At 33.3% G+C, this 27,215-nt stretch overlaps 1 protein-coding gene across 30 annotated transcripts in view; it reads left to right on the top strand.

Moving 5' to 3' along the window:
• Window positions 1-27,215, top strand: part of DOCK9 (dedicator of cytokinesis 9) — a 335,360-nt gene that overhangs the window by 216,886 nt on the left and 91,259 nt on the right. For 18 of the 30 annotated variants that reach the window (XM_031958617.1, XM_031958599.1, XM_031958615.1 and 15 more), the window contains exons 15-30: window positions 412-534; window positions 4,546-4,625; window positions 4,714-4,901; window positions 5,037-5,102; window positions 7,033-7,125; window positions 7,996-8,119; window positions 9,326-9,447; window positions 10,957-11,043; window positions 11,547-11,636; window positions 13,749-13,864; window positions 14,372-14,441; window positions 15,786-15,911; window positions 16,383-16,454; window positions 23,696-23,842; window positions 24,456-24,539; window positions 25,235-25,346. In XM_031958617.1, coding sequence (XP_031814477.1) covers window positions 412-534; window positions 4,546-4,625; window positions 4,714-4,901; window positions 5,037-5,102; window positions 7,033-7,125; window positions 7,996-8,119; window positions 9,326-9,447; window positions 10,957-11,043; window positions 11,547-11,636; window positions 13,749-13,864; window positions 14,372-14,441; window positions 15,786-15,911; window positions 16,383-16,454; window positions 23,696-23,842; window positions 24,456-24,539; window positions 25,235-25,346 — 1,700 coding nt within the window. Of the gene's footprint in view, window positions 1-411; window positions 535-4,545; window positions 4,626-4,713; window positions 4,902-5,036; window positions 5,103-7,032; window positions 7,126-7,995; window positions 8,120-9,325; window positions 9,448-10,956; window positions 11,044-11,546; window positions 11,637-13,748; window positions 13,865-14,371; window positions 14,442-15,785; window positions 15,912-16,382; window positions 16,455-23,695; window positions 23,843-24,455; window positions 24,540-25,234; window positions 25,347-25,733; window positions 25,776-27,215 lie in introns of all 30 variants that reach the window. The other 12 variants (XM_031958604.1, XM_031958588.1, XM_031958594.1 and 9 more) reach the window with 1 other exon arrangement.

The following is a 27,215-nucleotide window of genomic DNA, read 5'->3' as shown; positions in this document are numbered from 1 at the left end:
TCTTGCAAGTGTCCATTTATGGGCCATTGTTTTCTAACAGAAAACATCTACTTATATTGCGATGACTGAAAGAGTGAAGGGAACTTGGATTCTAGCAGGAAAGCTGGAGAACTGGGAATCAGCGATGGAAGGGCTTCAGCTAATCCCCATTGTGGTCATCTGTACAATAAGGAGTTGGCTGCACATTGTTTTATAAACACAAACCATTCACTGTCACCCTGGAGTTTCCTATGTAAATGAAGCCACTCTTGGACCTTCTATATCAATCTACCACATCTCCACATAATTAAATTCTTCTTGGTTACAAGTTAGAATAATAATGGTTGTTCAGTTAGAAGCGAGTGTTCAATTGCTATATTTGTTTTGGCTTGCACATAACCTATTTTAGAGCTTGCTGCTTTGATTTTTCAGAACATTGTTTAAAGATTCATCTGGAAACCTTGACAAAAATGCTAGATTTTCTGCACTCTACAGACAAGACAGCAATAAGCTATCAAATGAAGACATGCTTAAGTTACTAGCAGACTTCCGGAAGTGAGTTCAAACTCTTTTAATAATTTTTAGTAAAATCAAATCAAATGAAAATCAAAAAATCAATCATTAATGGTTGAACTTGGTATCATAAGAGGTATTAGCACAAAAGCAGTAGAAAAGGGATTGCTTCTTGTCTCCAGCTTTTTTTACAATTTTGATACTAATTTTTATCTTAATACAACCAAATTTATATACTGTTCCTACCTAGAGAGGAAATGTAAGGCATAATAATAAAACTAGCCAATTAGCTGTGAAATAGGGTAGCTTTCTTCTACCCTATTTCCCTCTTTTTTCCTCCTATCTCTTATTTTCATTTTCCCTCCCTCTCTCTTACATAGGTAGGTAGTTCAGATTCTGGGGACCTTGAATATCAATCAAAACTCACACAGTGAGCTATAAAGAGACACTGAAAATTATTGACCAGAGGAATAACATGATCATATCTATTCATAAAGAAAATTATGGCAGTGTTCTATAAAATTGATTAAAGATAATAGCAACTGGAGAAGGGAAGACCTCTTACGGAACTTTTATAATAAACTAAAAATAGTACAGACATAGATTTACCTCTCCTTTAAGATACACAAAGTGCTTTTCTCACAACAATCCTGTAAGAGAGTTGGATAGATATAAATCAATCAATAAGCATTAGAGATATAAAGAAAAAAAAGAATGTCTTCTCTACTCAAAGAGTTTACATTCTAACTATATAGACATCATTTATATACATATATATATATGTATATATAGAGGGAGAGAAAAGGACGGAGGCAGGGAGGGAGAGAGGAGGATGTGGGGATGTGAGGAGAGAAGTAGAGTTTTGCCTTAAAAATGACAGGCAAGCAACTAGGTGGCAGAAACCAAGGCTTCTTAAACTTTTTCCACTTGTGATCCCTTTTCACCTGAGAAATTTTTATATGATCCCAGTTTAGGTATATAAAATAGGTATACAAATCAAACATGTATTGATAATAATCATAATTTCACAATCTTCACATTCAGTTATGAGACCCCATTTAGTGTCACAGACAACAGTTTAAGAAGCTGGGGCAATGAACACTGGTTCTGAAGTCAGACTATATACTGGCTATGTGACTCTGGGCATTTAATCCCTTTGTACAAATGAATTAATGAATGATTACATACAAAATATGTCACAGAGTAGTAGGAAGATAACTTAAGGGGAAAAGTACTAGCATCTAGGGAGACATGGTAGTAGTAATTTCTTCCTCACTGGAGAATATTATTGACATTTACATAGCTAAATCCAAATCTGGACAATTTGCTCTTTATAGTTTTTTGATGTTATCGTCATATCTTTATTCTCTGCTCCTCCCTTGACTTAATCCTGTTGGAAAATCTGACAACTCTTAAGCAGAAATCTCTATAATAAGAATTTTTCTGCAAAATATTAGCTTACCTTAATTCCATGACATTGACTAGCAGGACTAAGAAAAACTCTATATTTGCATGTATTTGTGATTGTTGTATGCATAATACAGTTCTCTGATATATGTATTCATTGATCCAGGTCAGATAAAAAAAATGGGCTCAAATTACATGGATTTAAATATGTATCTTCCATTTTCCCTCTTTTTTAAAACAATAGCTTCTAAAGAGTATGTTTCCTTTTAGGGCAGCTAAATTTGCTTTAAAAAAAAAAAAAGAAAAGAAAAGAAAAAGAAACTCTCCCAAGTAACCAGTTTGATACTTTCCTGAGCTGTGGGTCTGTACAGGAAATAGAAGAGGAGAAAGAGGCTGAAAAAACAAATGAACAAAAATATAGAACATGCTTGGGTGGGAGGATAGTTCCAGAGTTGCTTTTTCCCCTTCTGTATTGGGTCAGCCAGGATGTGTGGTTAGTGGGAGTGCAGAAAATATTATTTTTCCTTAGAAAGGAGTTGCATCTGTGTGACCCCAGGACCTGGACTGAAAAAACAGCTTTTTAAACTTGTAATTAGGTCTCATGCTCCAGACAGGTAGTTTATTGCAAATGTGTTCAGACAATGCAATGTTAAGATGCAGTTTTGCTTTGTAGGCCCAAAAAGAATTTCTGAGTGCTTAGTTGGCACTAGAAAGGTAGGAATACCTACCACTGAGATAGAGGATGGGGCCCAGTCCTGGGGAAACTTGTCTCCTTTGGTGATGGCAGCCTCCTTCATGTTTAAACTGTTGTTATGTTGCTTTTGAAATATCTAGAAATTCAAAACAGCACCAGTGTTTCTTTTGTATAACTTATGTCTAACAAAAGAGGTCTAAAAAGCTGATCCGTAAAATTGGGAATATGCCCAAAATTTGAACATTTTCAAATATGGCCTGAATATAAAATGAAGCTATACAAACAGTGATTTTTTTTAAAGTTTTCATAGAAATATTCTTTCCCTTCTTCTCTCTCTCTCTCTCTTTTCTTTTCTCTCTCTCTCTCTCTCTCTCGCTGTCTCTTCTCTCTGTCTCTCTCTCTCTTTCTCTGTGTCTGTCTTCAAATATACATATGTGTATATATTTATACAAGATCCTGTACTAGTAGAAATAACTTACATTTTATACCTTAATGCTATATAGTTTCAAGTATAATCATTACTCATTAGCAATGATGACTATCATAACATAGCCAAAAATGCAGACGTAAAACTGGATATAAAGAAAACTACCAAAATGCCTGTCCCAAGACCTAGACAGTAGGAAAGGCTTTTGGTCACCCTTGAGTTTATTGATTTAGATTTGTAAGGAATAGGATACATCAGGACATGCTGACACTGCAGGGAAGAGGCAGAAGAGATTTTACTACCATGGCCACCTCCCTCACATGGAACCTTATCACTTCTCCTCTGGACCATTACCCAAGCTGCCTACCTGCTCTCCTTGCTTCATATCTTTCCCCTCTCCCTCCATCCTTCTCACAGTTGTCTGAATAATTCCTAAAGCACAGGATATGTCACTCTTCAGAACCTCTTCAGACAGAAGAGCTCAGACAGAAACTGGCTTGTTTGACAAATAAAACCCTTCCTTACTTTGCTGCATCCTATCTTTCCAAGTAGATTATCCTATTATTTTCCTTCTTGAACTCTTTGCTGTAACCCAGACTGGTTAAGAAAATAGCATCTGGTTATAGAGCTTTTAAAACAATTTTCCTGTTCCTCATAAATGGCATTTTATCTTCCATCTCTGTGATTTGATTACAAGCTCTGTCCCCTACCCCATACCTTGAAAACATTCTCTCTTTACCACTGCCTCCTTAGAATGACTAATTTCCTTCAAAAACTCAGATCGTGTCACCCCCCCACACCTCCATGAGGCTTTTCTTGATTGGTCTAGCTGCTAGTTCCTTCTCTTTGTTTTTACCTTAAATTATTCATATGTGTATACACATACATGTCATATGTGCATGTGTGTGCATGCAGGTACATGTATATTGTACTGTGAATATGTATTGTGTTTATATAAGTATTCTCTATACGTGTGCATGTGTATGTGTATTTGTATATATACACATTATATATGTTTCTATTTGTGCATATGTATGAATATATATTCATATATGTCTGTATATAAGCATTTCTTACACACATAATTTTTATTTGTTTTTGTATATGTTTTTCCTCTCAAACCATAATTTCTTCCAGGGCAGAGATTATTTTATTTTTGTCTTGGTATTCAAATTGGCTGGTATAGCTCCTGGTGCAGGACAGCCATTTATTTAATTATTGTTGCTTAATTTGGCTTGTGAACTGGGAAAGTTATGTGACACGTTTTAGGAAGATGTATATAAAATGGTGAAAATTTTAAAAAATCAACGTTTAAAGGACTATGGAATGTCCAAGCAATTCACTTATTCTTCAGTAGTACCAATTAAATCAAATGTTAATAGACTTGTAATTTTTTTCTCACAATCAATGGAAAAGTAGATGAGTAGTTTTGATTCTAAATTGATATGTGTTTATATTTTCTTTTCAGGGTCAATTTTGGAATTCACCTTTTAAATTTTGCTTTTTCTCTTATTCTCTTTTATAGGCCTGAGAAGATGGCCAAGTTACCTGTTATTTTAGGCAATCTAGACATTACAATTGACAATGTTTCTTCAGACTTTCCCAGTAAGTATAAATTCTGTGTCATAACTGGACCCGTTTTTGATCAGTTTGGTTTTCACTTCAATTTTGTTTGTTTTTAATATATTTTCAGATTATGTTAATTCATCATACATTCCCATGAAACAGTTTGAACACAGTACCAAAACTCTAGTCACCTTTGAAGTAGAGGAGTTTGTTCCCTGCATACCAAAACACACTCAGCCTTTCACCATCTACAATAATCACCTTTATGTTTATCCCAAGTCCTTGAAATATGACAGTCAAAAGTCTTTTGCAAAGGTGAGTGAAAAGGTACTACTCCTGAATTATCACTGGATTCCAAAGCTGCTTTTCAGATTTGGGCTTCCTTACAGTCTTTCTTCTTAACACATACCAGATCTTATTTTATACATGTTTCTTGTTGCTTTCTTGTAGGCCAGGAATATTGCGATTTGCATTGAGTTCAAAGATTCAGATGAAGAAGATTCTCAGCCTCTTAAGGTTTGTTTGTTTGTTTGTTTGTTTTTTTAATATATTTGATTATATGGGAAGGGCTTGAATGCTCATTCTGTATAACCATCTCATTTCACAGATGAAATAGCTGAGCTCTGGGGAGATTAAGTGATTAGCCCTATTTTATACAGTTAGTAAATGAATGAGACGAGTTCTTGGATCCCAAATCTAGTATTTGTTTCTCTGTGCTAATAATAGTTGGTTTCCTCTCCACACCAAACTTGCTATATTAATAAAAAGGAATAAAACAGGGAAAGAAAACCCAGAACAATTTTACCAATAAATATTTAGATAAAAATGTTCAATGAAATATCAAAAAAGAAGTCATAGTTTTTCCAAAATAATTCATTATGTAAATTTCATCATATTCATAAATCATAATTTGCTCAACCACTCCCCAGTTGTTTTCTCACAACAACCCTATGAATTATGGTATTGTGAGTACTGTCATTCTCTTTTTACAGATGTAGAAACTAAGACTTAGATTAAATGAGTCATTCAAGTTAAAGCAGCTAGTCAATTATAGATGTAGGAGTCAAATCTAAATCCTTTTTCTGCTGGATCCAGTTCCAGTTTTCCATTCTACGCAGACTTTGGGATAGGGAAGGGTCCCTTGAGGCAAGAAGGGAAGGGATAGTGCTGAAAAAAATAACGGAGGGTTTGGGGGTTTGATAGTGTCATCACCGCTTATTCTGGGAAGACCTAGAGTGGGAAGGAAGGGAGGGGAAGGATATACTGGTAGCAAGGAAAGGGAAGTGTTAGGAAGGAGGCTTGACTCCAAGATACTAAAGTCTCATTTTTAAAATACAATATAAGGAGTTTTTGACTTTTACAACTCACTCCCAAGTCCATATTCCTTTTGGTTCTCCCATCTTGGATGAAGGTTTCACTTAAGCTCTAAAGTCAGTGGCTAGGATCCACATGGGATAGAGTCGGCAAAGTACTCTATGTAGCAAGGTTTTCTGACCTCAAGTGAAAATATAAAAAATGCTAGAGGCTTTGAGTTATGGAGTCTTTTAGAAGAAGATTACTGTGCAATTTTTGTCCCAGACACCGTGTGAAAAAAAATGCACATTATTACATATATTTGATAGCCATATGATTACATGCATTTGAATATATTTTGATAAAAGGAATTCCATCAGAGGAGAATATATATATATATACAAATAAAATACATATACATATATGTATATATCTATATAGATAATAAAAGTAAAATTGAACCATTTCAAATTTAGTCTATTTGCAGATGACTAGTAGGTAGAGTGGATAGAGCACTGGACTTAGAGTCAGAAGACCTTAGTTCAAACCCAGTCTCAGACATTCACTTAGGTATATGATATCATAGAAACTGTTTAACCTCTGTATGCCTCAGTTTCCTCATCTATAAAATGGGTATATTAAAAGCAAGTCCCTTGCCATCCTGAGGTAGTTATAAGGATCAAAGGAGATAGTATTTATAAAGTTCTTTGCAAAATTTGAAACCATTATATAAATGCTGTAACTAAAAAAAAAATTATGTGTAACTCATCATTTCCCTTCATCTAATAGTGAACATCTTTTGTGAATGCTTAATTAACTTTGCTCAATATGAAGTAATAAAATAAATAATTGTCTCATTCCACATTAAGGATTAATGATAAGTCCAACAATTAATATTATTAATTAATGTTTAATATTATTGACTAATATTATTGGTTGTTTTTTAATAATTATGATGTTAATTACTAGCAGTACTAATAATAGGAAATAATAATTGGGGAGAAGATTATTTTACTATTTAATGTGCTTCTACTTTGAATTTCATTTTTAAGGAAAACTATTTCTTAAATTCACATTCTCTCTATCTTAAAATATTGATCTTAAAAAAGATCTCTGTTTGAAAATGTATTTTCTAACTTTACTCTTTTTTTAGTGCATCTATGGCAGACCCGGTGGGCCAATATTTACCAGAAGCTCTTCGGCTGCTGTTTTACATCATCAACAAAACCCAGAACTTTATGATGAAGTAAGGGATATTCTTAAGATTAAAATGGGTTTAGCCAGTTTTAGGCATTTCTCTTTGTTGCCCATTTGGGAAAAAGTGACCCCTAAGGTTAAGATATGCTGACTGAATTAAATGCTTAAGTTTCTTAACCTCAGTTATCTTCACCTCAGAATTTTGTTCATGTTGGAATTATTCTAATATGGGCAGCAATGGGGAGATCTCCAAATGTCTGATTTAATCAGGTTTAGAGAGTGCCCATGAGGTAACTCCCTCTGACCAAAGCAGATCTTCAGTTTTTAATCTTAGGGATTTCCTGCCCCATTTCTGAAAGATTAAATTCCCAGATGCATTCATCTGTGACATGTCCGAGGTACAGAGACATATAGCTTCTTGTCTCTTGAGACTTAACTGCTAGTCCTCAGTGCTATTCACTATTAAGTACTCTGAATTTAAATTTTTGGATAACTTTTATTTAAAAAGTCACCAAGTTCTTTTTCACCTTACTTTGATATAACCTTGATTGTGTGAAGCAGCTGTGCTACATGCTACTTTTTTCAATGAAATATCAATCTATTCATTAATCATTCAACATTTATGCTTTACTTCTACTCAACCTATTATGTGCCAGGCACTGTGCAAATATCTTTCTAAGTCAAGGTTATTAGCTAACTCCACACTTGTTTCTATTTTGTGGCTGAGGGAGTATTTATTTTCCCTCTGGCCCAGTCTGAGGTTTTTGAATGGAAGTATTAAACGTGGAGGCAGAGAACAAGTATATGTTTGTGCTTTGGGTGACATGCATGTTATACCACTGACTGTCCTGGCAAGGAATTGTTGTTAATTGTTTGTAGGGAATCAGTAGCAGTGGTATTCTCTTTCTTGTGTTTTCAGATTAAAATAGAATTGCCCACACAGCTTCACGAAAAGCACCATTTGTTGTTCACATTCTACCATGTCAGCTGTGATAATTCCAATAAAGGGAGCACGAAGAAGAAAGATGTTGTTGAAACTCAAGGTTTGGGTTACCAGTGTCTCATTTTGTGTCTTTTTAAACTGCGTCTCAGATTGTTTTGTTATTTTACTTATAAACCCTTTTGTTGCTGACAAAACTTTTTTTGTGTAATGTTTTAATATCTGTGGTGTGTAGAGGTGACTCTCACCTAGTCTTTTGTTAACATTTTGGAAAATATAATTTTAAATTCCTAACTTAAAAAATGGCAAAACATCTATTAAAATTCCTTTATAGGCCCATGTTCAGGAGTCTTTATGCATTCTAATTTATACATCTAAAGGAAAAATTGATTCCCTATTGCCAGTGGAAAATTTTTTTTTTTAATTCCAGGTATTCAAGGCCCCTTTCCTGTTGTGTAATACCCCACATTCCAATCTAATATCACACTATTCCCTTATACATGCACTATTCTCAGACTAAACTCAGCCTTCCCCTCTACCAGTCCTATAAGTTTGGCCTTCATGCCTTTGTCCATATGTTCTTAGTATTTGGCATGTTCTTGACATGCTGAAATCTTACCTGTCCTTTAAGGACCAGTTTAGATGCTAACTCTTTTATGAAAATGGCCATCCTTGGTTCCCACAGTCAGTAATAATCCCTCCCGCCCTCTAGCTAAGCTCACCTAGCATTTTTATACCCTGTTAACAATACTGATCTTGCATATTTATTATATGAATGTTATATTGCATATTGAAAATGGGCTTATCTTGCATAATTATTATATGCATATTATATTGCATATTGCAAACATACTTACCTTTCATATTTATTATATGCACATTATATTGCATGGCTAGCATCCTTACCTTGCATATTTATTTTTTGCATATTATATTGCATGTTGCTAACATCCTTATCTTGCATATTTATTGTATGCATATTATATTTAATGACTAACATACTTATCTTGCATATGTATTATATACATATTATATATTACTAATGTACTTTTCTTGCATATTTATTGTTATATGTATTTTGCATATTGCTAACGTACTTATCTTGCATATGTATTATATGCATTTTATATATTATATAAACTTTGTTTTAAAATCTCTCTCTCTCTCAATGCTGGAAAAATGCTCAGCCTGTAGTAATCAATCACTTAACGCTTCCAAAAGGGATTCCTTATAGACCATTTAGGCCACGCACTAGCTTCCTAGCATAACACCTCCTCATTTGAAACCAACCTTTCCTCCTTTTCTTCAGTTGGATATTCTTGGCTTCCACTCCTGAAAGACGGAAGGGTGGTAACCAGTGAGCAGCACATCCCTGTATCAGCTAATCTTCCACCTGGCTACCTTGGCTACCAAGAACTTGGAATGGGCAAGGTATACGATCCTGAGGGATTTTCTTTTTGTCTGTGTTTCATCAGAGCATGTCAAAGACTACACGGTTCTTGAGACAAGAGGGAGCAGTATTTCATTTTCCATTATTCATATTGCAGGCGGGTGGGAGAAGGAGCAGACTATGCTGGATAATGTTAATACGATCTCTGGGACTCAGCCAGTATCACTCTTGGAATGTCCCAGAGGCGCCTTTGCAGTAAAACAGAGATATCTGTATTACTCAGTGTTTGTCCATTCATGGATGAGTAGTGTCCTCTCTGCACAAAGGCCATGCCCACTTAATAGTATTTTATTTTTTCCAGTTACAGGTAAAAAAAAATTAGTTTTCAATATTCTTTTTGTAAGATTTTCAGTTCCAATTTTTTCTCCCTTTTTCATTTTCCCTCTCTCCTCCCCAAGACAGCCAGCAATTCAATATAGGCTATACATATACAATCAGCAGAGCTGTTTAGAATTATTCACCATCATTAGCGGTTTGGGTCCTATGTTTAGATAAATAATATGAAGAAACTTCTATTTTATATGTTTCTTTACCTTTCTAATTCATCAAAGCTTGAATGTTTCACAAATCCTTTTAATGGGTTTATTTGTCTTTTTTGCCCGGTCCTTAAAGTCTCTACTTATAGTGCTAATAGACTTGGTGTATGTACTATTTCACCTATTTTTGAAGTTTATTTTATTTGGCCATAGCTAATTGGCACTCTGTGGTATCTAGGTTTATCCCTAGGATGAAGGTAAATGCTATTTTTTCAAGGAGGCAGTAGTGACAGGATAAATAGAATGTTGAATTTAGAACCAAGAAGGCCTGGATTTAGGTCCCACTTCCAACATTCACTAATCTGATGTGGAGAAAGTTTTGAACTATGAATCTTATTTTACTTATATTTCCTAAAATAGGGATAGTCATAGCTATACTACCAACCTCATGATGTTATTCTCCAATCCAACTGAGATAATATATGTAAAGTGTTTTCAAACATAGTTACTATATAAATGTCAGTTATTATTGTAGTTTATAAACAAAGAAATTTAAATTGTAGTTGTTAAATCAATTTGTAGTTATTTAAATGATTTATTTGCACAGCTCCTCATACTTACTCCCCAAATATTCAATCTTTCCCGCTATGCTAAATTATGATTAAGTTACAAATAGTGTGGGGATTACATCTCAATTTAATATTAAAATGACATTGCCAGTTAAATACAATGGAAAAGATGGAATTTGTACTATATTTTAAATCAGACTTAGGTTTTGTTTTTATTCTCATTCTGCTAGTACCTAGTTTGTCTTTCTGAGTGAGTAGTCATTGACCTTCTTGAAACCTCTTTACCACATCTGAAGATCCTCTTCAGATCAAAAATTCTGTTTTTTATCATTACTTTCTCTTCTTGAGAGTCATTCCCTCCCAACTCCCTATACAAACTGTGATTTAGCATAAATAAGGGAACTGAACTCAGTGTTGATATTTTGTGTTTTCCATATTCATTCAGCATCATGGGCCGGAAATTAAATGGGTGGATGGAGGCAAACCACTGTTGAGAGTTTCAACACATCTTGTTTCTACGGTGTATACTCAGGTAAATAATATCCTGGTTAAATGAATAGGAGAGCTGTGTGATTAAAGTCATGTGTTCTTCTGGAAGACAAAATCCTACTTTTTAACACTCTACTTTAAACACTGTATTAAGTTCGTGTTTATTTGTTCTTTTATTAGAGTAAAGTAATAAAAAAAACACTATTGATTTTAAATCATCAATTGTGTTTAAAGTATAGGTAGAAATAAAAAGTACAGATAAACAACAACCAATTTCCCTGTTTTTTGAGATATCTTAGAGCAATTTAATATGCTTGGTGGTTGTTCTCATTTGTCATTTCCAGTGTCATAAAGCATTATTGATTATACATGCTTAAGAATGGAAATGTTTCTCTTCCTAAAAATGAAAAAAAAATGTAGTTGCTTTTCTCTTAGCATCACGCATTTCTAACTAAAAGTAAAATGACTGGGCTCTTCAGCTAAAAGTTTTGACTTGTTTCTGAAAATTTCATTACCTTGATGCTTTTTTTTTTAATTCTCTCCTAGGATCAGCACTTACATAATTTTTTTCAGTACTGCCAGAAAACAGAATCTGGAGCTCAGGCCTTAGGAAATGATCTTGTAAAATATCTTAAGGTATCATTTCTTTTTAGTAAACATATTTTTAAAATAAGTTGGGTATTGGTGGATTTTTATCTGGGCATGAAGTGGTATTCAAGAGAAATTGACTTGAAGCCCTTTGAATATTATAGTAATAATTCACATTTCTTATCCTGTATTTTTAAGAGTAATGATGAAATAAGTGCTACTCCTGACTTTATCTGCTTCTTATCTCTAACATCTTAAATATTTTTCACTCTTTCTTCTTTCATACAACCATTATTCTTTATATAAGTCTTACTTCAATCAGTCAATATTTCCTAAGTACCCATTCTGTTTTGAGGTCTCTCGTAAGTATGATGGGAAGCAGGGGATTGTTCCTGCCTTTGAGAAGCTAATTATTTAATAGCAGGAGAAAAGACAAGTTCTAGTAGAAATCTAAGATCAAAACACAAATTTATTAATATCCTGAAGAATGTTTCCTGGTTCATTGTCAAACAAAATATGATGACTGAAGGGATCGATGTAAAATACAATGACAGGATGGATTCAGTAAAATTTTTCATGTTTTCTTACTTTTTCATACAAAGATATATATCTCAAGGTCCTTTCTGAAACAGGATATGGTCGATCTTTCTCCCATGTCCCAGCCATCTGATTATCTGTTTTTGCTATTTTCCCCCTTTCACCAAAAATATATGTTCCTATTAGATTCCTATTTGATACCTCATCTACTTTTGTTTTCTCGTAATTTCCAAACAATGGAAAGATGATCAATCATAGTTTTATATAAGTGCTTTTGGGGGCTGTTAAAAATCATTAGAAGGACTAGAGCCAGATAACATCTTTTTTGCTTTTCTATATAAACTGCTTTATTTTTATTATATTCTCCATGTTAGTAATTTTTTATTTCTTCCCAACCTTTCTAAATGCATTTTATAATTCTAGCTTCAATTCCTCTTCTGTTTCTTTAATTTCTATAAGTGCTTTTATATCATTTTTGTGATTAAAAAAAACCCACTGTTAATTCTTTCTAAAATTCTTTAAATATATTATTTTTCCATTTGAATACTTCTTTCAAGTTATTTTGTGGTGTTTTTATCCACCTTCATAATCTTGGGTATTTTACTTGTTTTGTTTACTTGGAATTTTAAAAAATTGTATTATGCTCTTTGTTTTTCTATGTTTTCATTTACTTGTTATTAATTTTTTATTATATTTCTATTTTTCTTTTCTTTTTTTTTGAGGGAAATGTGAATAACTTGGTTCCCCAAATTTCTATGTCATTTTAACTAAAAACCCTTTTAAACTTTAGCTTCATCTTTTATTCTTTCTCAGAGGAAAATCTCCTTCATTTTTATTTATAAAAGTACAAACATATAGAATAAGGTTTTAGTTTATTTATACCAAAGAAGGAAGAAAAGAGAGAATGAGAAATCTAAGATAGTATTGTCAAACTCAAACAAAAGGGGATTTAGAAAACCACAAACTAATATTCTATCATTTCATCCTCCCACCAACCCTGGGAGATAAATGCAATTATTATCCCTATTTTACAGATGAGCAAATTGAAACAAACAGAACTAGGAGAGTCATATGGGCTAGAACTGCAATGGAAAAAAAAGCCCTTAATATTCTTGGAGAATATTCTTGTCAGAGAGATGGGGAACTAACTACAAGGGAACATTGTTGTGTACAATGTTTTTGTTAGGTACAAGAGAGGGTTCAGAGATGGGTGTAAAGGCAGACCAAAAAAGCCTCTGTTGTAATGGCATCTTGGTGGCACATTGTAGTAAGTGCTAGGCTTGGAGTGAGGAAGACCTGAGTTCATATTCAGCCCAAATATTTAGTAACTATGTGACTATATATATATATATATATATATATATATCACTTAACTATTGTCTGCTTCAATTTTCTCACCTATAAAATGGGGTGATAATAACACCTACCTTGTAGGGTTGTTGTGATGATAAAACTCTCTATAAACCATAAGCCTGGCTATTATTATTATTTTAGTACAATACCAAAAGACACCAATTCTGTTTATTTATTTATTATTATTATTTATTTTTATATTTATATATATTCAATTATTATAATTTATTTATACTATTTAATGGCTACTATGTCATTCCCTATCCGTAGAGTCTGCATGCAATGGAGGGTCATGTCATGATAGCTTTCCTACCCACCATCCTCAATCAGCTCTTTCGAGTTCTCACCAGAACGACCCAAGAAGAAGTAGCAGTTAATGTGACCAGGTAAATTAAAAACACCTTATCTTTGAGCATGTCAGTTGTATGAAGCTTGTCATTCATTTCCCCATCTGGGAGTTCCCTATCCCAGTGAATCCCAGTCTGGTCCCTATCTTTCTCCCATTTATTTCTACAACTGTAATTTTTCCATCCATTTTTTGCTTTCATGTAGTGTTGATAACATCCCTGTTTTTGTCTGGTTTTGCCTTCTGAGCCTGTAATTTCATTTGCTTATGGAATTCTTAGTATGGAATTTCCTTGCACCAAATACAGATCAGAAATTCTTGTGCAGCTTAAAATCTGAGAAAATCTTCTAAACTTAAATGATTTGCCCATAGGTTGTAGCAATAGAATATAGAATAAAGGTAGGGCTTCTTAAAGTTCTGTTTATATCATGTTTTCCTTCCTAACCATCATTTTTACTCAACAGATTTGTTAATGATAGCTATGGTTAGAACTGGAATGGTTTTTCAGTATTAATGTTCATTGATTTATTTCCCCCTTTGATATTAGAGTCATTATCCATGTGGTTGCCCAGTGTCATGAAGAAGGATTGGAGAGTCACTTGAGGTCCTATGTAAAGGTATGTTGGTGCCCTCCCCTTACCCCCAATAAAAATAATCCCATGGATTTGCATTGTTAGATGCTTTGTATTTACTTATCCAAGTACATGTTTCCCCAGTAGAATATAAATTTCTTGAGGGCAGAGATTGTTATTTTGCCTTTATATTTCTAGCAGTGTGGTGCTTTCCATATAGTACACTGATGCTTAATAGTTGTTCATTTGGTGAATGAATGAATACATGAACAAATATCCTTATTCCTGGGGATATTCTTCTGAAATTGGTTTCACCAAAATTTATTTAAAACTATAGCTTTTTAATATTTACATTAAAGATATTTTCAATATCTAATGTATTTACAAAGATTCTTTTCCTCTGATACTTAAATGTCAATATCAGGGAGTTGTTGAACTCTGAGTGAACATGAAAGTATATATATTTTTTACTTTTCTTATTTTTTATGATTTTTTTAAAAATATGGCTTATCTTAGAAATGTCTTGCATGACTTCATATGTATGGGTATTATATTACTTGTCCTCTCAATGGGTGGAAAAAGGGATGGAGGGAGGAAAAACATTTGGAATTGAAAATAAAATGAATTTTTTAAAAAAAATTAAAAATAAATGTTATTATCTATGTTACATAGTTATTGCTATTGGAACCAGGGAACCCTCTTTAAAGCTTCAAGAAGTTTTTGATTTGGGATGGGTTTTTTAAAGTGCCAATAAAAAGATATTTCTGTGCAAAAAAAAAAAATAACAAACATGATTATTGAAAGAAATTCTAAATAAAGAAAGGATTTAAAAAATTTTATGAATAGTAGATTATTAAAAGAAATTTAACCATATTCCAGATAAGTTTTCAACTAATAAGATTTAAAGTTAAAACTAATTTAAAAGAAATTTAAACATATTTCAGCTAAGTTCTCAACTAATAAAGATATGTTACCAAACTGTTCTGCAGGATACTGGTTATTTGTTGACATCACTGTCAAAGATATAATAAAGCAAAAGCATAGATTCAGCCTAAAGTCAGCCTAAAGTTTCTTACATTCACGTTTACCCAGATATATTCCAGGTCCCTTTCTTCCCTATTCCCCAGTCTCCTTGTGCTTTGCATATACTAAGCAATTAATGAACGATTGCCTAATTGTGACTTAAATTTCTCTCTTCTGGCAAGCAAAGGTCTGGCTTGATGACTTGCTTGCCTAATTCCTATTACATCCTCACTTCTTCTATATGTTTCAGTTCATGGGGTAAATCTTTTCCTCTGGAACTTTTAACCACTGCATCAACCTCACCTTGAGACTATAACCAGGTGGTCGGACCTATTAAAATCTCATTTTCCTCCTCTTTCCCCCAAGTATGCTTATAAAGCTGAGCCATATGTTGCTTCGGAATATAAGACAGTGCATGAAGAACTGGCCAAATCCATGACTACGATCCTGAAACCTTCTGCTGACTTCCTTACCAGCAATAAACTCCTCAAGGTAGGTAGAAAGACTTGAGTCAGTGGTTTGTGCTGCTTAACGGTTGTTTTACAAGGATAGTTTCTTTGAGAATTCAGGAATGATGGCAATGTAAATAAAAAACCACAAAATATCCATAAAACATTATTTAAATAAAAGAAAACACCATAGCTCTATAGTACTAATGCTGAGCTACTATGAATGCAAAGCCATAGAGTAATCCAGGAGCTAATCTTAATCAACCCAAATAGGAGTCATGGGATACCATGACTTAGACAAGGTTTAAGCAAAATTCTGAAACCAGAGCTGTACAGATGACAGTGTTATATAATTGCACTCAGAGACACCCCCTCCCCATTTATTCTCCACGATCCACTCCACTATAAAAATTGTATTTAGAAACAAAACAACCAGATAGCACTCTGGAGTATAGATTTTTGTACAGGACATTGTTCTTGTTGGTTTTTCATATAATTTTATGTTTCTTTTCAGTATTCATGGTTTTTCTTTGAAGTTTTGATAAAATCCATGGCTCAGCACCTGATAGAAAACTCAAAAGTCAAGGTATGTTATCTACTGTCTGCATGCCTATACCTAGGGAGCATCCATGACCTCATCCTCGTCTAAGGGAAGGGTTGCATTTGCCTTCAGAAGTCTAATTAATGCCTTGAACTTGATTGAAGTACAAGCAAGGGTTATTTAAGATTAAGCATCTACTGATTTTTCTTGTACAACATGATAATTATGGAAACATGTATAGAAGAATTGCACAGGGTTAACATTTTGGATTACTTGCTGCTTGGGGGAAGGGTGAGGGATTGCAAGAGTGAATAATGAAAATTATCTATGCATATGTTTTGTAAATAAAAAATAAATGACTGATCTTTCATCACTTACTTTCAAATTTAGAGGCATGTGTTGCTAGGCATTTTTTTTTTCTCTTGCTGAAAGCACAGTAGCTGAGAAATTATTATTCGCCTCCAAGGTAAACCTTGTACCTCTAAATTTGAAAGAAAGTGATGAGAGATTAGGCATTCTAGACTTAATTCTTATTAGTAAGAAACTGTTGCTATTCTACCTGCATCTCCATTTCCTCATTTCTAAAATGAGACAGTTGTACTTGAAAATCTCAGTGATTTTCAAACTCCATTGGACAAATGAACAACCTATTTATAATTACTAACACAGGAGATAAGAGATCAGTTTCAGAATCAAGAAGATTTGGATTTGAGGCCTTTTTATATCAAAATATTTACTGGCTGTGTGACCTTGATCATGAGCCCTAGACTGGAAATTGTGGATGAGATCCTGAATCTGCATTAGTAGAGAGAGACTCCGCACTGCAACTGGTAAAATCACAGGCCTAACCAAAAATAATAATTTTCTAAAAACATATTGCTTGGGCAATATGAATTTTACTGATTTCTAATTTTGTACATGAGACATCAACATGTTTTCTAAATGAAAGTTGTCTTAGTCTGCCTGATTACCAGACACAACATTTAGAACTAGGAAAAAACTTGAAATGGTATCTGGATTCTAGCCCCAGATTAATCACTTTCTGGATCTCAGTTTCTTTATCAGCAAAAATATCTTTCCTACACATAGACACATGCCCTGTCCTTAGGACTACCTTACTCTGCTTCCTACTACGGGTAACTTGTTTCAAGGCTCAGATCATATACCACTGGGAAACCTTTTGCAATGTTCTTTTCTTCCTCACATGATTATAATAGCTAACTTACATAGTACTTTAAAGTTTGAAAAGGTTCTTATTTATTTAAATGATATATAAATTATATCTAAATACCAAAATTATAATGTATTTACAAATCTATTATATCTATAAATGTTATAAATTATAATATGTTTATAAATATATATATGTAATACATGTTATATATGTATAGCCTAGTACAGCAACATAATTGGTTGGTTGTTGTCCTTCCTTCTTGAAGAGGACCAAAATGAAATCACTTTGTTAGAATCGAGTTACAGTGTGTCTGATTGTAGGAAAGAACTGAGTTTTGTTTCTAAAGATTTAAGTTAAAATTCTTGCTACTTTATTGAAAATTTTGGCCAGATGACATCAATTTTTTTGTGCCTCACTTTCTGAAAAAGGATTACTTTTCCCTTCTCATTTCTCTCTGATTTCTTTTTTTCTTCTCTGATTCCTTTGAATGCCAACTAAAATCTTATTTTCTTTAAGTAAGACTCCTTTCCTGAATGTTCTGAGATCATTTCCACTTGATCTTTTTGTACACAGGTGTTTTTATGTTGTTCTTTCTCCCTGCTCCCCCCACCATTGTAAAGTCCTTGATACAAAGTATCCCTGACTCTTTGCACAGTACTTGGCACATAGTAGGTGCTTAATAAATATTTATTGACTGACATGATAACCTTTGACAGGTGCCTTCCAACTTTATATCCCAAGATATAAATCCCATAATTGAGCAAAAGTCAGTACTAGTTTCTCAAATTTTTGCCTTAGTTACATCATGATTTCTTAGTTGTTGTTGTTTTTATCCTTAAGATACCAAAAGTCTCAGGAAAAATTCTTCTATGCTCTGAAAATAACTACTAAAATGCAACTAAGAAAAATCTTTGCTATAAGTTAAGATAACTTTATGTCAAACTACATAGATTTTTTTTATGAAACATATATACTTTTAGAAATGTTAGCTAGTTATGGAAGAGAAATACCTTAGGATAAAGATGTTTGATATATTATGTTATAAGAAGGAGTCTCAAACCATTTTCTTAACTATTTCTAAAATTCTAGAATTTTTACTCTTTAAATACTTAATCTTTTAGACCTAAGTCTGGTCCCTTCATCTGGGATTAGAAAGTACCATTTCCTTCCAAATACTAATTTTCCCCTAATATATCACCTTCCTATACCTGTTTTACTTTACTTTTTTAAGATGATAGTTAGTCCACAGCAAACAAACACAAACAAACAAAATAAAACAAACAAAACAACACAAAACAAAACAAAAAGTTTCTATAAATTTTTATATTATAAACTTTTTATCTTTATTATTTTATTTTTATTCCCAGTATCCAAGACAGAACCTGGCACATAATTGTTGTTGTTCAATTGTTTCAATCATGTCCAACTCTTCATGACCCATTTGGGGTTTTCTTGGCAAAGATACTGAAGCAGTTTGCCATTTCCTTCTCCAGCTTATAGAAACTCACTGATTCTCTTTCTGTATAGGTATTATCTTAGGCCAAAACCTGAGAAAAATTCAGGAACAGGAAGAAAAAGTTTTCATATGCCACATCCAAAGAGTAAGAATTTGATTCCTGTAATGAAGAGAACTAAATTTGGGATTATACTCTTGTCTGTTTCTAGAATTTGAGAACTAAAAATCATCCCATTAGGATTCCATTTCTCACCCCCACTGAAACTGAAGAAATCTGCAAATTAGAGCATCTTTCTTTGTCGTCGCCATATGTTCAAAAACAATATTTAATAATAGACTTATTCTAAAATGGTGTAAAAATGGATTAGAAACTTCTAACTTAATAGACATGCTCAGCCAAATGTATAAACAGAGAGATGTTTGTATATGAAGGGCATTTAGGCAGCTTATCCACATATGTCTTGATTTGAGACATTCTGTAAATCTAAAGCAGAACTGGAATTCCTGTTTTCTAACAAGTTCTTCTTCAGATATTTCAGAAGAGTCAGGATTTTGGTAGTATAGTCTCTCACTTTACTAATGTATCATAAGCTATCATACTTCAGGGGACAATTTTGTGATTATCCAAAAAAAAAAAAAACAATTCTACACATAATTTCCCCACTCTGCCCCTTATACCTGGAATGAATCTTCTGGTAATGAACTTCTCTAAACTTAGCTAAGTTGGTCTTCAGGCAACAGATAACAGCATCTTCACTAGACCCAAACAAAAAGCAGATCTAAATAAAGTGGGATATCCTGAATTTGTATCACTTCATTCATACTGAAGGAAGTCCTTTTCATTTGAATTCATCTGAACTGGATTTGTGACTTGAGAGTACTGCTATTCATGGAAATGAAGAATTAAGATCTGGAATGGTATGGTAAAAGGAGTAGTTATCCTCAAGGAATGTTTATATTTAAAATTAGTACTTTATCAAACAGAATTCTGCTGATTAATTGGTAATGGACCCACCAGCATATTTAAATACACACAATTGACGATAGTTTTACAGCATCTTAAGTTTTGCAATGTGTACATGTGTATAACAAGGAGAAGATATGAGAGAATATTTGCAAAGTGCTTAGCACAGTTCCTGTTATATGGTAGAGGATACATACATATATATATATATATATATATATATATATATATATATATATATATATATATATATATAAATACACACACATACATATCCTGACACACCCCTACTTATCTCTTTCCCTTTCCTTTCCATTACATACTTCAATCAGTCCAAGCTGGTTCCTCTCCTTGGACCAAGAAGAGGTCTTTTTGGTAAACATTTTGTATTATTTGAATACATGCTGTTTCCCCCAGAATAGAATATAAGCTCCTTAAAGCCAAGAACTGTTTATTTTTTATCTTTATTATTTTATTTTTATTCCCAGTATCCAATTCAGAATCTGGGACATAATTGTTGTTCAGTTGTTTCAGTTATGTCCAATTCTTCGTGATTCATTTGGGGTTTTCTTGGCAAAGATACTGGAATGGTTTGCCATTTCCTTCTCCAACTCATTTTACAGATGAGGAAACTGAGGTAAATAGGAGTAAATGGCTTGCTCAGGATCACCTAAGTAAGTGCCTGAGGCCAGATTTAAACTCTTAACTTACTGACTCCAAGCCAGGTACCAATCCATTGCACCATCTAGCAGCACATAGTTCATATTTGATAAATGCTGTTGCCCCTCTTTGTTTAGGTAGAGGACCAATAACATCATGAGGGTGATATCTTGACTTGAGCTTGAAATGAATTTAAGTGAGGTAGAGTTGCTCAAAGTCATCAGCCTTACTCCCCCAGAGTAATTGAAGTTTAGTGACAAGACATAAGTCAAGAAAACCAGCAATGGCCTTTAGACAGCCTGGTGAGCCCCTCTTTTAGGAGGTTACCATATGAATGACAGGCCTAATTTGGACACTTGATTACTCATTGTAATCCTGAGCTCAAGGAATCCACAAGCTTCAGCATTTCCAATACATGGGTCAACAGACATGTGCAGCCATGCTGAGCAGAGAGTAAATTTTTATTTTCAGTAGTATTTTATTTTTCCAAACATATGTAAAGAGTTTTCAATATTCATTTTTGTAAGATTTTGTGTTTCAGATTTTTTTTTCCTCTTCCTTCCTTACCTCCCCCCTCCCTAAGATAGCAAACAATATGATATAATTTGAATAAGTGTAATTCTTTTAAACATATTTCCATATTTGTCATTTATGCAAGAAAAATCAGATCAAGAGGGAAAAAAACCATGATAAAGAAAAAAACAAGTAAACAAATTTTAAAAAGGTGAAAATAGTATGCTTTGAATCATATTCAGTCTCCATAGTTCTCTCTCTGGATGCTGATGGCACTTTCCATCATAATTCTATTGGAACTGCTTTGAATCACCTCATTGTTGAAAAGAGCCACCTCCATCATAATTGGTCATCACCTAATCTTGTTACTGTGTATAGTGTTCTCTTGGTTCTGTTCACTTAACTCGGTATCAGTTCATGTAAATGTTTCTAGGCTTTCATCAATTCTTATAGTTCATATACCATATTATTCAGCCATTCTCCAACTGATGGACATCCATTCAATTTCTAGTTACTTGACACTACAAAAAGGAATACCACAAATATTTTTGCATATGTGTGTCCTTTTCCCTTTTTAAAAATCTCTTTAGGATAAAAGCCAAGTAGAAACACTTCTAGATCCAAAGGTGTGGACAGTTGATAGCCCTTTGGGCATAGTACCAAATTACTCTCCAGAATGGCTGGATCCATTCACAACTCCACCAACAATGTATCAGTGTCCCTGTTTTCTTACATCCCCTCCAACATTCGTCATTATCTTCTCCTGTCATCTTAGCCAATTTGAGAGATGTGTAGTGGTATCCCAGAGTTGTCTTAATTTGCATCTCAGAGAGCAAATTTTTATAAAAATAGTTCTTTGGGTTGTTTATGATTGTGGCGGTCAATGCTATATTGAAAAGCATTTTATATTCATTTCTATAACAATTCTATGAAGGAGGTCAAAGGATTTGCTTATAAAACATCTCTAAGTAGCCTAAGCTCAATAAGAGCTGCTTTAAATGAATTGAATATTAATTACCTGATAAAAAAAATGTGAGGATTCCCTGGGAGTTTTTAAAAGAGTTCTGGGAAGGAATTATCTTGTGAGAGAGAAACTAAATGCAAAGAGAGTTGTGGGCACTGAAGTATCATCTGACTAGCACTTTTTGAGAATTATGTTTACATAGTGACTAATTTGATAGAAATATTTTTTCAACCTAATAATCATCAGTGACTCGTGCCTCTAAAAATAAAAATAAATACTCCTCAACTTGCCATTTAAAGCCTTCATAATTTGGCTTAAACATATTATTCCAGACGTATAGTACATTATTTCATGTCATAAAACCTCCATGTTCCAGAAAGAGTAAGTCACTTGGTGTTTACTCTTTTTTTGTTTGTCTAAATTCTTTTTTTCATTCTGAACATAATAATCATCAACAAACATTTCCTTGTATAAAGGAGAGAATAAGTTGGTAAAAAACTGTAAGCAAGGAGATCAATTAGGTGATACTTTTATTCATAGGTTTTGAGAAAACATGAGTATCTTAGATAATCACAAGACCAATATTTTATAACTTTCAAACATTAAAATTGATTTTGTAAAAATCAGAACTGTGATTTAATGAATATAATAAGAAAGCTACCAATGAAGCATTTCCTTTGCCAATATAGATTGCTATCTTCTTATAATCTTGTAGTCTATAATTTTGTAGTCTTTTTTGTGGGGTGGAGGTGTGTATGTGGGGGTAATGAGGCAAACAGGGTTAAGGGACTTGATCAGGGTCACACAGCTAGAACTTGTTAAAGGTCTGAAGTCATATATGAGTTCTGGTCCTCTTGACAGTAAAGCCAGTGTTCTATCCACTATGCACTTAGTTGCTTCTTATAATCTTAAAGTCTTTTAAAAAATTACTTTAATATTTAAAAGTTTAAGTTTAATGTCAATTAACAAGTAATTTTATGAATAATCTAAAAATAATAGCTTATTATTTTAATTCATTTTAAAATTTTAGTTTTGAACTTAACTGAAATCAATAAAGTGAGCATTTTCTTAGAGTTGGATGGGGGCATGGATACGTCAATTGACTAGTAATAAGTATTTATTTTAATTAGCTATAAGGAGGACTTGAAGTCAGTTCTTCCTAATTCCAAGGTCAACTCTGTTTTCTTTAAAATCTTGAATCAGTTAGTTTTCTTTAGAAATATTTAATTAGAAAAGTATTCCTGATTAAAAAAAAAAAAACCACAGCATTGAAGTACATGATCACTTCGAAGATTATTGAATTTGAGTAGTTTAATTTTAAATCTTTATATTGAGTAGCTTAATTACAAATCTTTAATTTGTTTTCTTAGTTTTAAGTTTTGAGATACTAGAAACCTATCTACATACCTTATGTGTAGTCTCCTGCTTTGAAAATAATATTTAGGACGTATTCTAATTAAAATTATTAGAATCTTGTATTCTTAAAAGTGTTTTTCCAAAGAATCTGCAGGTTTTCAACTTTAAATAATAAGTATTTGTATTAATTTTTTTTTAGTTATTACGAAATCAGAGATTTCCTGCTTCCTATCATCATGCAGTTGAAACAGTGGTTAATATGTTGATGCCGCATATTACTCAGAAATTCAAAGACAATCCAGAGGCTGCAAAAAATGCCAACCATAGCCTTGCAGTCTTTATAAAGGTGAGTGCAATGGAATAGTAATGCTTGAATTAAGTCAGCAAGCATTTGAGTGCTTACTATGTGCCAGACACTATATATAATAATATAAGAAATATATTATAAATATGATATAAGAAATATAAGAGAAAAAAGACTTTTTCTCAAGTAGCCTACATTCTGGTCGGGGAAGACATTTCTTTAAAAAGGGAACTGAAAGATTGGGGGCAAAGGCATCAGGAGCACAGCTAAGAGAAGAAGCAAGGGTGAGTGGTCCAGGCCCTTTCTTGATGGAGGTTCTGGAAGGACTACATCAACAGGAGAAGGATGCTGCAGGAATGGAGGAATGTTCCAGGATGAGACTAATGTAGGGACTGAGGGAATATCTGTGCAGGAAAACATCTCAGTCATAGTGGCCAAGTTGGGAGAGTAAAAACAGAGCTAGTGAGGCAGGGGTGAGTCTGAAGGACCATCTCTTTTTTTCCCCTCTAACTTTATTGGTTAGCAGATTCCTTGAATATCTAATAGCATTTAGTATGCCTAGACTTATTTAAATTAAATGTTGTTATTAATGCTTTAAAAAAAAAGAAGTAGAAAGCTTCAGAAAATATTTTCACTTTTTTCTCTCTTGTTACAGAGATGTTTCACCTTTATGGACAGAGGCTTTGTTTTCAAACAGATCAACAACTATATCAGTTGTTTTGCGCCTGGAGATCCAAAGGTAGCTAGTCTCTCTTGTCTTCCCTAGATTTTTGGAAATTTTCTTTTCTCCTCTCATATTCACATTTAGAAATCCTTTCATTTCTCTCACTATTCATATCAGAATTTTCTATGAGATTGAGCTCATCTACTAGTGGGAGATATATTTTTGTACTCCTAGACCCAGGAGGGGGTGGGAAAAAATGGGAGGGAGGGAAAAGAAAGTATGAATTCCCCCCCCTATTTTTTAGATTATAGGAATACATATTTATAGCTAGAAGGAATGTTTGAGATTGATTAGTCCAACTTCCTCATTTCCCAAATGAGGCCCAGAAGTTAAATGCCTTGCCTGAAGTCAAACATTGTGCCATATCTTGAAATATCCCCCTGCCTTATTGCAAAATAAGAAGTATATATTTTCCTTCGCATGTAGGATCTTAAAAGATTCCAAATACTGGGATTATTCATATCACTAATCATAGACCTAAAAGGCAATAGGGTGGGTTAGGGTTCAGGTGTTTTGATTAAAAAATAATTTACTCCAGTGATTTTTGGGCTTGTAAATTTTACTAAACATGTTTCCAAGAGAATCAAAGGAATGAAGTCAAAAGGATGAGGGTGCTTGGTTTTAATAAGTATTCTTATTTATGATGTTCAGCAAAGTGTCCAATGAATTAGTGAAAGTCATTATTTACAGCTAAATCATTTTTCCTGCAGACCCTTTTTGAATTCAAGTTTGAATTTCTTCGTGTAGTGTGCAATCATGAACACTATATTCCTTTGAATTTGCCAATGCCATTTGGAAAAGGCAGGATTCAGAGATATCAAGGTAACTCATTCCTTAGCTGTACTGCTATTAAGTAAAGAATAGATGTGTATTTATGATGTGTGGGGAAATTTCAAATGTGTGATTAAGATATCTTGAACTTTGAAAGCTGCATAAATAGCTTATGAAGATGGCTTCCTCCCCCCTGAGGCCGATTGTGAGGAAACTGTATCTGTAGAAAATCACTGAATTTCAAAATATTTTAGGTAATGAACCTAGTCAGTTTATCAAGAAATAAGATAAACTTGTGGCAGAATGTAACTTTTTTCCTTTGTAAATTTTCTTTGCTTGAATAACAAAAATCCATTTTACTTATGGGAGCTTATTTTTTGTTTGTTCCACTTTATTTCCTTTTTTTGTTTTTTTTTTTTTTTTTTTTTTATGACTTAGCTTTTCTTTCACCAACTGTGGAGTCGCATGACACTCCTATAGGTAGGTGTAAGGTGTGGCGTTTGCTCTTTCTTGCATTTTCCTCTTTTAAAAAGAATGCAAGTGCTGCTAATTCCGTTTGCTGTTTGTTTAGAACTTTCCTGAGCTCTCTTAGTTTCAAAAAACTTAGTGACAAACCAGTTAATGTGCACTTTATGGTAGCACCAGGAACCTCCAAAGGAAGATCAAGACCCTTTGCCTAAGGTGCATTAGGAACTCTAGAGCATCCCTTTCAAGGAGAGGAAGGACCCCATTTGTGATCTGACCCCATGTATTAGCTTTTCATATTCTCACAGCCAGCCATATACACAAATAATGTATTTCATTTACATGCCTTTTTTTTTGTTTGTATGTTGTGTTTTGATATAAATGTTCAGTATTCTCCATGAATTTGAAAGGAATGTGTAATTCATCTCTTGTCTCCCCTTTAATGAAGAAAGGATCACAACCAATTAATTCTTGTCCTCATTAGTGAATCATTAATCACATTTGATATCGTATACCAGCCAAAGTAATATCTATTGTGTTTAGCATCCTCCAAGTACATGTGGAGGAATGTTGATTATTTGTTAATGAAGAAGAGAAGCAGGTGCATAATATAAAATCATAACTCCAAAATAATTTGGTTTTGTAATACAGATATGAACAATCAGATATACTCATTCTAGTATACATACAGAGGTTCTCAACAAAGAGAAATTTGCTCTAGTCTGGCTGACCCAGACTATAAGCTCAGGTGGGGTAGGTGCTATATCTTAAGAATCTGTCGCTTTCAATGTCTTGTATAGTACACTGCATACGGTAGATGCTTAGTGATTGAAATATCCTTTTATTATACTACTATAAACATTAGATAAGTATCTAATGATTTGATTTGAATTGAGAAGGCATTGTTCAGTTGTGTCTAACTCTTCATGTTCCTATATGAGCTTTTCTTGGTAAAGGTAAAAGTAAAAACCATTTTAATGGTTTTTCATTCCCTTCTTTAGTGGATTAAGGCAAATAGAGCTTCTAAGTGATTTTTCTACTGTCTAATAAATACCTGAGCCCAGTTTTTATCTCAGATTTTCCCAACTCCACAACTTGCACTTTATTCACTGTGCTGTCTAGCTTCCTTATGGAAAGTACACTCAAGAATAATTAAGATTTGTCTGTATGAGGTACAGATGCAAAGGGTGGAAGCAGTCTTTGCTTTCAAGAAATTAACAATTTAAGAAAAGTCAGTCATTTAATTAAGCTACTGCTTATTTATTAAGTCAATCATTATTAAGTGCCAGGTACTATGTTATATAGATATAGATAATAGATATAGAAAGAGGTAAAATAAAGTCTCTGCCCTCAAGGAACTCACCATTTAATGGAGGAGGCAATAACTAAATAAATATGTTCAAACAAGATATATTAAGGATAAAGAAGAAATAGTTAATAGAAAGAAAGTGCTAG

The sequence above is a fragment of the Sarcophilus harrisii genome, chromosome 3 (genome assembly GCF_902635505.1).
Source record: "Sarcophilus harrisii chromosome 3, mSarHar1.11, whole genome shotgun sequence".
NCBI classification, from domain to species: Eukaryota; Metazoa; Chordata; class Mammalia; order Dasyuromorphia; family Dasyuridae; genus Sarcophilus; species Sarcophilus harrisii.
Note: the sequence above shows the minus strand (reverse complement) of the source record. Positions and strands in the feature narration are given on the sequence as shown.